This window comes from Anopheles moucheti, chromosome 2 (assembly GCF_943734755.1).
Source record: "Anopheles moucheti chromosome 2, idAnoMoucSN_F20_07, whole genome shotgun sequence".
Taxonomy (NCBI): Eukaryota; Metazoa; Arthropoda; class Insecta; order Diptera; family Culicidae; genus Anopheles; species Anopheles moucheti.
Window position 1 is genome coordinate 87,867,453 of NC_069140.1, and position 12,088 is coordinate 87,879,540.

At 42.6% G+C, this 12,088-nt stretch overlaps 1 protein-coding gene across 1 annotated transcript; it reads left to right on the forward strand.

Moving 5' to 3' along the window:
• The first annotated feature begins 292 nt into the window (after positions 1 to 292).
• Positions 293 to 11,805, forward strand: LOC128297189 (nyctalopin-like). Its single transcript, XM_053032789.1, has 3 exons — positions 293 to 1,087; positions 2,639 to 2,799; positions 9,236 to 11,805. Exons 1-3 carry the CDS (start codon positions 293 to 295, stop codon positions 10,410 to 10,412), a joined length of 2,133 nt encoding a protein of 710 aa, XP_052888749.1. The 3' UTR covers positions 10,413 to 11,805.
• The last annotated feature ends 283 nt before the right edge of the window (positions 11,806 to 12,088 follow it).

Consider the following 12,088-nt stretch of genomic DNA (forward strand, 5'->3'; position numbering starts at 1 on the left):
TCTGAGCAAGTCTCACACTTTTATCCATCATCAAATTGCCTTATTTATCTCCTAATCGGACTACCTTCCATCATGCCTTAAGAAGATTAACGCATTAACCACCTTCACTTTTATCTCTTTTCAATAACTTTCTCCCCAGATGTGTCCCACCAAACGAAGGTGAATGTTCCGGATGTGGTTGGAAGGTCTACACTTAAAACGAAGAAGAACCTAAATCCACGACGAAACGATACGCTTCCATCGTCCCGGAGAAAGAATCTGAAGCATCGGAGGAGATATTAGCTCAAGCATCATGGCAGAATCAAAGTACTGTCGGATAGTTATCTTCACCGTGATGGTGCTGCTAACGCTTGTCCGATTACCAACGGTGAACAGCTTCTGCCCTTCGCTCTGCACCTGCGAAAGTGATCGCAATCTACGCACGTCCTGCATAAACGCATCGCTCGAAGTGGTACCGATACAGCTTAATCCGGACGTGCGGTACCTCAACCTTACCGCCAACCAGATCACCAACGTACACTTTACGCTGGCCTTCTACTATCAGCTCGAGTCGCTCGATCTGTCCCACAACCGGATCGACTCGCTCGGTTCGAAAAACTTCGAATCGCAGGAAAAGCTGCTGGCGCTAAACCTAAGCCACAATGTGTTGCAGAGTCTGCTGAAGGACAGCTTCCGAGGGTTGAAACGGCTCGAGCTGTTGCGGCTCGGCGATAACCAGCTGGAGCAGATCCATCCGACCGCCTTCCAGGCGCTAACCTCCCTGAGAAGGCTCGAGCTGATGAATAACCGGTTGGTGAGCTTCGAGGATGGTGTGCTGAGGCCACTGGTGGCACTGGAAACGCTGCTGCTCACCAACAACCAGCTGCTCGAGGTACCGTACGAGGCTAACCTGGAGTATGGGCGATCGCTGCGCCATCTCGACCTGTCCACCAATCTGATCGAGTACGTCGCAAACGATAGCTTCGGCGCCCTGCACGAGCTGCGCACACTCCGGCTGGCCGGGAACGTGCTGATGGAGCTCGACTGGAGCGCTTTCAGCGGTTTAAATGCCCTGCAGCTTCTCGACCTGGCGGATAACAATCTAACGGTAAGGCTCGTTCGATCGTTGCATAATTAAGCGTGTTCTTTTTGTGTGTGCCCCTACCAATGGCCGGCGACCGATGCGTTGCATTCGAGCATGGGCCATAATTTACCATCCCAACGTACCACTAGCCACGGTTGAGCAGCTTTCGATAAATGCGATTTGAATTTCAAATTAATCGAATTTAATAAACCATTTCCATGCAATTAAATCCGTGCCGCGTGAGATACCGTTTTAGGGGGACACTCCATTTGGGCCTTTTTTTGACTGGGTCTTGTTGAACGCGTGAAGAAAGCGATATCATTTAGATGTGATGGTGCGGCGAGCGATTTGTTTCGTTGCGTTTGGCCATGCATCAATATGGCCATCACGAGGTCGTATGATGAAAGCCGACACACGTCGACAGAGAAAACAGAGAGGGGGGCCCGATCTGAATCGAGTTCCATTCAGCTCGTGATGGACAGACTTAAATGTGGTCTGATTAGGGTTTGAGCAGTGTGTAAACTAAGGTAAAGGATTTATGTTTATGATGCAGCGCTGCTAGGTTGGAAAGTTTAATTGTTCATTGATAGGGTGTTACCCTGTGATTTCTGCTCTGTTTGAGGGGCTGATGTAGAGTACAAAACTAATGTAATAACTTTTCTTAGCACTCTTGGATTAATGTTCTTGGATATCACAAAAAAGTGGAGCTGTTATAGATATATTTAACTCTGAACAAATCATACATTATTTAATACAGTTTACGTAGAATACAATGTCTGTCAAGATAATTAGTTATCTAGTTCATTTATACACTTCCAACACTTTTATAGCTCCACCGGAACATGTAGTGTTCCATGTTAATGTAACTTAAAGTTACCTATAAAAAGCAAACCGAGCTATTAAGTAATATTAAACTGCAGGGTTACTTACAATGCGTTAAATTTACAACATTTACATTTACATTTACAACAAATTTATCAACACAACTTTTTTGAAAAACTAAATTAAAGATATTGAAGATTTCTATAGGTTTTAAGCTGGTAGTGGTATTTTATTATGGTTTGAAAAACGAAGAAATATTCTATTTCGTAATATAAATCACCATAGAGCGTCGGTGATGTTACACATCTCGTCTATTTCTGATGTCCTACATCTACCACGAATAGTTTGGAACCGAATAGCGAATGTATTCGCTGTGGAACACACTCAACACACATGGCTAGTTATTTTATTACTTAACATAATTAACCAATCAATAGCAATAACGTGTGCGATAATTACAGATTAAATATAGACTTTTCTAATATTTTCGCACCCTTGAATCCTCACCACAAGCGATTTATTTGTTGCTGCGTGAAAATTCATCACAATACTCGCAGGGAATTATTTTCACCCCATTGACACCGCTGATGGAGTGTGGACGGCTTTTGACTCTTGATAATGCTTATAATTTATTTCGATTGAATCGCACAACCACTACCCGTGGATGATGCCCCTCCGGCAGTAGCAATTTTCACTTTCACATTCTGATCGCAGCATTCGCTGTTTTTTCCCCCTCTCTCACTCCATTTTCAGACCATCCCAACGGTGCAGCTGTCGAAGCTGTACAATCTGACCACGCTGACACTGAGCGGTAACTCGTTCGTGGAGCTACCGGCGGTTGCCTTTCAGAATCTGTTTCAGCTGCGTGAGCTGCATCTGGACCGGTTGGATCGATTGGAGCACATCGATACGCGGTAAGTAGCACGCTGGTTCACCCTCCCGGGGGAACTCTTATCATCCACGGTGCCGTTTGGCAGGACGAACCCGGTGCATGGTCGACGACGTCCGTGGTGTAAATATAGTGCAATTGCAGCCATTGCACCACCGAACACGTACCGTAAAAGCATCGAAAATCGATTGTCAGTACCGCCGACACGCTTCGTTATGAACTGCCGGCATTGCCATTGACTACGGTGGAGTTATGCTTAGCAAATGTTGATGATGTTATCATCCGACCGCCTGCAAAGCGGTGGACCACGATCGGTAACGTGATTCAGTGGAGCTCGCATGGTGAGCATTACCGTTGGCACGATAAAATGTTGCTGGCTCATGAAATAAACGGGCTCCCATCACCGGTCGGTTTATGGTCCTTTCTTCATTTCGCGTGCGTTTAAAAACTGGTTTCGTGAAAAACAGTAAAACACGGCTGCTAAAGGCTTCTCCGAAATGAGCTGTCATCAATGTTTGTAACGTTCGCTGGGATAATAGCATTTTCTCCAACGCTTACTGCGCCTCTTGCACTTGTGCGGATGTGTCGCGCAAGTAATGCACAATATCTCCGCCAGATGGCGGCACTTTCATTAGCGTTCGTCTAGGAATGCGACCACTTGGCCCAACGGGTCCATGATCCTGTTTAAACCGTATCGCACATTGATGTGCACGGATTCTTACAAGCTGGTGATGAAGTTTTATATTTTTATTACTCTCACAACACGTAACCAAGCGCTTAACGACGAGTACTGCAAATGGCCGCGAATGGTTTACTCCCTGATCAATGTTCTGGAACGAGTCGTTTTAACCTGCGGTTAAAACCCGGTGACGTAGAATGAGACATTCGTCGCGGCATTTCATCGTTTATATTCCCTTCGGAAGTGATAAATTTTTTTGAACTTCATAAAGAAATATCCAAATTTCCAACCGTGTGTGGTTCTGAATATTTCGCTTGAATTCACATGGACTTTTCAAGTGTTTTAACTAAAATAAACTTTGGACATAAAATTGATTGCCACACATGAAGTTTAGTTCTTATAAAGTAAATATACTAAATTATTTGAGAATGTCTCTTTGTGATTCTCAAGAAGGTCCGTCGGTTTGATTGGGAACATAAATATCTTCATAGAATTCTTTTTAAATAAATCACCTGTCGTGGGATCACTATGTGAAAATCAGTTCGACTAATATAATTTTTAGGCGATAAACAAATTTGCGTCTGACGTGCTTTATCTTGTCTAAATTTCCAGTTAAAATATAATTAATTCACTTGCGTTTGTTGCTCCTATTATATAATGCTCCAAATATTTATGCTCCAAATATTATAAATTATCTTCCCAATAAAACTGACGTATTATAAAACATGATTACTTGGAGACAAGAATTTAATCGCTATTTTTAAAATTAAACATCAAAATGAGTTCCAATCTGATGTCTAACATTGGCTTCCAATTTTTTTTCACTGTTCACCCGGTGTTGCAATTAAGTTCCATACATCGTTGTCATCTTCCTGTGCATGCCCTTTTCCTGGGCTCATTTTATTTTGACAAACTATTTTCAAAATTAAAATCAACCTTTTGCTCTGGGGATGGATTTTACGCACCCAAATAGGGTGCACTTTCCCAGGATTCGGAACACTTTTCATGCCAATGCCGGTTCGCACACACGGAGCAGTTGTTTTGTTACTGGTGCACCCAAATCACCCAGCCAACCGAATTCAACCGACCGCTTCACCGCTGCAAGTGAAAGTTTCCGCGTGTAATTTGGTAAAAACCCGTTTCGCACGCGTTCTACATGTCCTCGTTCTTGTGGCAAAAATAGCTCCTGCACACATTGGCGTTGTGTACGCGGAAAAAGCATCTCATCAAGGGTGAGCACGAGACGGCGAGAAAATGTGATAGTTCATCATCCGAATTCCTTACCACAGCTTCGCTTGGAATATGGGGAGTGTTCCTAGGAACACCGGGGCGGTTGCGTGGACCGCGGCACTCGTATGGTGCCGTGCCGCGAAACAGAACAATAGCTGTACAAGCGGTGAAATGGCGGATGCATTGAAAGCTGGGATCGAAATCGGTTGAACTATTTTTACCCGGGCTTGCCGCTTTCTCAGCCAAAACGGTACGCCATTTTGCACTTACCCTAACCGTTGTCGGCGGTTACCGTCGGTGGAAACATAAAGAGTATTTTATTGTTAGCCTGCGTGTATACTAGCTACCAGTCTCTGTCGGCAGCGTGCAGCTGCCAAATACTGCTAGCGCGAATTCCACTTTCACGTTTGCCCGCTGTTTGGCACGATCACACCGATGGCAGGCTAACTGCGGCAGGAACAGCACATCCTGACGTCGGTGCGGTTGGTGATTCGGAAGAAAGCAACTATTTCTGACAGGTTCAATATTGCCGTGTCTAGGGAGCACAGTGGGTTTCCCTCTTTCTGATTGGCACTTCAAAATTTGTGCCGTGTGAAAGTGTTACACGCTTTAATTCTTGGCAGCAAAATTAAATGATTAAATTTTTCCACTACCAAGCCAACAGAAATAGGAGATCATTTTAATAATTTTTCGGATTATTTACTTCATATTAATCTGGTGGCTAGAGAGAACAATTTTGATCGCTATGTTCCATAATGATCCAGCCTCACAGGGCACTTTCTGTCATGTGGCAATGTGAAAGATCGTATTAAAAATTATCTATCGAAGATTAGAGGCAATCGATACCATTTTCTATAAATCAATTGCATCAAGCGATTGTTCGAATAATGTAGCAACAATCATTTGTTTATAAACATATTGGAATACCATTTCTCAACATTCTGAGACGTCAGTAGTTAAGTTTTCACCAGAATTATGATTTCATTTACACAAGTAAGACCACAAAACCCTGCATAGAACCATCAGGAAATGAAGGCAACGACTGGCTGGCAAAGGCCAGTGTTTTTGCCGAAATTCAATTAAAACTTGGCTTTGACTATTATGATAAACCACCTATTTTATATTTTAAGTTCAGTCTAGTTTTTGCCCTACATAAATCAGTTAATATGAAGTATTCGTGGAAGTCAAGCCTACCTCTTAAAGGATTGATATTAAAAGAGGAATAAAACACTTAATGTTATTCCCAGATATAAAGACTAAGTGAAAGACTATGACATAAAAAAAAATGCAATGAATGATTCATAGTTTCAGAATGATAACAGTGTTTCGTTTCCTTTTTACTTCCAAATTAAGCTTCTTTAGTGCGGAAGAAAACACGCACGCTTTTACATTATCATATTCCACTTTCCTTGATGCGATAGGCAGCAGCTCATCCGCAGCCCCTAAACCTCGGCCCAAATGAAGTGGAAAACGCGCATCCCGTTCCAAACGCTTATAATCTTATCCATTTTTTTCTTTCTGTGACGCTCGTGTGTTCATGTACCGAACCGTATAAATTGTAGCATCATTAACAATGGTATCTTACGTGTAGCACTCGCCCTCAAATACAAGCCGAAAACAATCCATTCGCTCGATTTACCTTTAACGTCGTAAACGTTTCCTTGGCGGCAATGTCAAGCAAGTACTGCGACGGTGGTGCATTTGTATCGTAACTCGCGACACTTCATGTACCGTGACTATCGCGGCAGCGACGCGAACAATATTCTGCGTAAAGTCGTCCACAATGGGAAATAAAATCACATGCAATGAGTTGTAAACAGGCGTGTAGGTGAATGCATATTTTAACAAATGCCCTCAAAAAGAGTTTTTGTGCGTATAAAAAGGGATTAACTGAATCTCAATCTCATCAGTTGCATTATTGTGAGCATGATACGGTTGGGAACATTGTGCTAAGGTCTAATTTAACTTCAAATACGTGTCCATTTAGCACAAAGCAAATGAAGGGGAATGACAAAGTTGGATGACGTAGAACTAGGTGGTGCCAAGCCAATTTTCATGACAATATATTGACTAATAATGAGATTATTACCCACATGGATTAAAACGAGTAATATATGAAACAAATATTTTCATTTCTTGTTTAGCTAAAATACTGAAAAATGCTTCTTTAAAAACAGGAGTAGGGCTAGGCCGCATAGCTCAAACTTGGACCTATTCGGTTTCGTGTGGTGGTTTGCATCCCTGAGATTGAATATTCGCTTGCTATGGCGGAAGGTGAAACTATTTAAGAATTTAATAACGTTGATGTGTGATTTATACTATACATTACTTGCGAGTTCACATAACTCCACAAGGAATATTTTAAAAATCAAATGAACTTGGTGGTTAGTTTACATCGTCTCTCCGCGAATTGAACTCAGAACTCGTCATCGCACCCCAAACAGTGTCTTTTCTGGGGACAAATTGGACAGTAGGTGGACTCAGCGGCGGATAAAAAGGTAGGCGTAGTCGGCGGTCGCCTAGGGTCTCGCCGTGATGAGGGCCCCATAGAAATTGTGCCGATTGTGCGATTTATGGAAATTAAACAGCAGAGTTAATTAACTGCAAAAGGTAAAAAATTGATCAATAATATCTTCCTTGGTTGTATAAAACATTTGTTTCTATGTGATAGATTAAATGCAGAGAAGAATATCGACTTTGTGACTTTAAAGCATGAACGAAATTGCAGCAGGATTTCCAAATGTATAGTACCAGGAAAGCATCCACGGAAGAGGTAGCACCTAGTACAGCAATTTTGCTCAAAAACCACCGAAAGGTATGCAATGTATAAACACTAACTTTCCATACAAACCAGCTGTTTTCAGATTTTCGATACCAGGAGAGCATGTTTTTCAAGAGGTGACACTTGGTACCAGCTGAGCAAGATGGCGCGCAAGCTGGCGCGCAACTTCGTATGCAATGTGGCGCGAGAAAAATGGCGCGCAAGATGGCGCGCTACTTGCATGCAAGAACTTGTATGCAAGAACTTGCATGCAAGTTTGCATGCCAGAAGTTGTATGCAAGAACTTGCATGCAAGTTTGCATGCAAGTTTGTTGCATGCAAGTTTGTTGTATGCAGTGTTGCTAAACATTGCATACGAAGTTGCGCGCCACCTTGCGCACCATCTTGCTTAGCTGGTACCAGGTGTTACCTCTTGAAAAACATGATCTCCTGGTATCGAAAATCTGAAAACAGCTGGTTTGTATGGAAAGTTAGTGTTTAAACATTGCATACCTTTCGGCGGTTTTCGAGCAAAATTGCTGTACTAGGTGCTACCTCTTCCGTGGTATGTTCTCCTGGTACTAAACATTCAAGAACTGGTAGTTTTTGAAGCAGTTTTTCGGTGGTTTTCGAGCCACATTGCTGTACCAGGTGCTACCTCTTCTGTGGATGCTCTCCTAGTACTTTACATTCGGAAACTGGTAGTTTTCGAAGCAGTTTTTCGGTGGTTTTCGATTAAAATTGCTGTACTAGGTGCTACCTCTTCCGTGGTATGCTCTCCTGGTATTATACATTCGGAAACTGGTAGTTTTTGAAACAGTTTTTCGGTGGTTTTCGAGCAAAATTGCTGTACTAGGTGCTACTTCTTCCGTGGATGCTCTCCTGGTATCGGAAATCTGAAAACAGTTGATTTGTATGGAATTTCGTACCAGCCGTTCATTTCGTTTCATGAAACATATAATGAACTCTTTCATGAAAAGTTTCATGAAACTTTTCATGAAATGTTTCGTGAAAAGTTTTCATGAAAAGTTTCATGAAAAGTTTCATGAAAAGTTTCATGAAATGTTTCATGAAATGTTGCTCAACAATTTCATACAAAGTTGCGCGCCATCTTGCTGCGCGACTGATGCTAGGTGTCACCTATTGAAAAACATGCTCTCCTGGTATCGAAAATCTTAAAACAGTTGTGTTGTTTATCGCCTAAAACATCAACATGCGCGAAACAGGTTTCTACGAAATTTCTCTGATTGTAACCGAAGAAGTAAACCGATTGAAAACTGTACCTTGAGCAAAAAATCGTAGAAGGCGTTGGACTAATCAGGAATCGTAAATGTACGTAAATCGTAGAAAATGTGATCCAAGTAAGTAGTGGCGTTATGGTTCTCCTTAACGCATACAAACGTTGATATATAGAGTAGCTTACTAGGCCCATTTACAGGGCTACTCAACAGAACTCTGAGGTGTACACAAGGGAGCTTTCTTTCCGAAGCTTTGCTGGTGTTGTTAAATCATGTTTGAAGTACACCTCCCTAACACCGATAATGCCGTAGCAAAATTATAGGCCACCTTTAAAAATTCCGCCCTGTGCCTCCAAGGGGATTGATCCTCCACTGGGTGGACTGTATACTTATGGGTGGTTTTTTCGTCCTTTATAACAAATTTGGTATTTGTACCTTGTTTTATTCATAGTTCCAGTAATCAATTCATCAAAATTATTGCTTTCGTGTTAAATCATGATGCATTAATGTTTCTCTTTTCACGCTTTTCTTTTCTATTTCACCAACCCTCCAGAGCGTTTATCGACAACACACACCTGCAGGTGTTGACGCTCGACGACAATCCTTCATTTTCGGCCCTGCCCGTGCGCCTGTTTCACGGCAACCCGCATCTGATTGACATTTCCATGCGACGCAACGCGCTTCTAACGCTGGATGCCGTCCAGTTTCCGCTCGATCGCCTGCAGCGCTTGAAGCTGGCCGGAAATCCGCTCGTGTGCAACTGCACGATACGCTGGCTGTGGCGACTAGTGACCGGCACGCTGGATGATGACGATGGCGATGATCCGGATGGTGTTGCCTTCCTGGGGAAGTCGTTGGCCGACCACTCGAACATAACGACCGTGTTGCTGATCGACAAGGACGAGATCGGGTGTGATCTGAACGAGGACGGACTAGTGACACGTCGCACGCTGCGCAACATGTCCGAGGGTGATATAAACTGTCCCGCTCATCTCGTCACAGTGCTGAGCATACTTCTCAGCTTGCTACTGCTCGCACTCGGAGCAGGCGCGGCAATCGTCTACCGGCGCAAGTCTCGCGAGCGCAAAAAGATTCTGCAGGAGCGCAAGAACGTGCACGAGCGTATTGTGCCGCAGAAGGTGGACAAGCTGGAGCTGGAGCGGTACCTCGCACAGCAGGTCCTGTCGAATGATTACCGTGAGCTGAGGCCCGCCTGTGATCTGCCCGTGCGGTACGATCTGAAGTACCCGGACCAGACTGCACACCAGCTGGGTGGTGTTCCCGATGTGGATCCCGACTCTGACCACTATGAGAACATAGACTACCTCCAGCATCAGCGTGTCCTGGGCAATGCGTCCACACCGCACGCGTCCGCACATTCGATCATTACGAATCCTTTCCACCATCAACCCCCGAGCCAGTACCAGTTCGGGCCGGGCCATCCTCAGGCACAGCCCCAACTGCATCCCGCTTCCTACCAGCACCAACCACATCAGAGTCCACCCCAACACCATCATCATCACCACCACCATCCGGCACCAGCGATGACCATGCAGCATCCGCACAAGTACCCGCACCAGCACCATACGACGGGTCCTCTGGCGGGGTCTGCCAACAACAGTAACACCTTGCCAGTGCCTCCAGCACAGCGTAGTCTCAACAACTACTCGCCCAACTTCTTCATCTACGTCCTGTACTCACACTTCATTCTGCTCCTGCTAGCGTTATGATGAGGTACAGTACATGGCACGGGAACCATACTGCGATAGGCTATTCGAGTCCCTACTATACTCACCTAGCAATGAAGCAATCGAATCAAACTTTTTTGCGAACCAGATGAATTGGCGTGTTTGTACAGAAATTTAGGGAATTAATTGTCTTTAACCTTTCCCCCCCCCCCCCCATTTGCCAATGTTCTAAGTCACCAGATGTCGTAGCATTTATGTGGATCCGAATGAACGACAAGGCTAGTAAGAAATGACAACAATATTTGTACATGAAAAGTTGGAGCAGAGCAAAACGCAAACACGTACCCGTAGATCAATAATGTTAACAACCTGTGAAGGTAAACTGTTTTTAATTATTTTGAACCATCATTAAGATGCGCCATATTAGCTTAAGTGAGCTTTCTGTCCCGAATTGTACTATTCGTTGAGAGAGAAAAAAGAAGATAATTTAATCATGTGTTTATATTAAGGGAATCTTCAGTAGCGTGTTATTTCACATGGTAAAAGAAAGCTGTTCTTGAATTGAACCTTACCTTCGTTAACATGAACCCATAACGTTTCCTTACATTGCGCAATCTCACTTAACGTTTTTTTTCTGCTAACTTGCAATATTTAATCTCGTGCAATTGTTTTTTTTTTGTGTTTTAGACTTTTTTATTCGATAAGCTTGATTTCTGTTTTAACGTAAGGCATAACACATAAACATTTCTGCTAAATTCTTCATTAGACCTTTTCCGATGAATTTCAAGAACCCGTTCTCGAAAATGTTATGATCTAAATTTGTTTTGTTGCTTTTTCTCTTCGAGCAATCAATTTTTTTTGTACAGTAGATAGAAATAATTTATATTTGTACAACTAATGTAAGTGGATACAATACCTTCTGCTGGGTAATGCAAAGCAAGATGTACGTAGCGAATTGTGCATACCGAAAATGTGTTTAATGTGCAGCTCATATTTGTAAACACAACTCGTCATCTGTAGGGAAATTGGAAAATAGAGACAGAAAATTTGTACGACAAGACACCGCTGGCATCGATAGTTTAGCTAAGCAAACAAAAGAAAGACGTTCAAAATGCTTCCTTTTGTACTACGCAACAATTTGTGAATAAAGATTACTTGATCTATATAAGCCTAGACGAAACTTCTACACATGAACGTGATGTTTTTTTGTTTTGTTCAACACACGAAATGAAAAGCAATCTACACAGAAAATTGTGAAATAAAAGCAAATGGCTACGAAAATCATTTATTATAAGATGGAAGTGAATCTACACAAGGGGACACTAATGTACGAATTGTAATACTACCGATAAGATTACGAATATGTTACACTGAGTTGTTATAAGACTGAGCAAGTGGAAGAAATGAAATGGCTAACTGAAGTGAAAATAAATTTGATCACTGAAATGAAACAGAGAGCGCTGGTATGAACTAGGCTGTACAATTATCCTATCCGAATTTATTGGCTTAGAAATGTTCACTTGAAACTTGGCCTTAACATTTTATATGGAATGGTTATTTTTTTGCACTGTTTTCAAATTAATTTACAGTTTTGATATTTGACAGATTGATAGAACGAAGACAAAATCGAGGAAGCTGTCATCGGTTGGAGTCTTTCCGTCTAGCATTCTCCCGTATGACAAAGAGAATTAATATCTAAAACGTGTCCAAACTTTAAA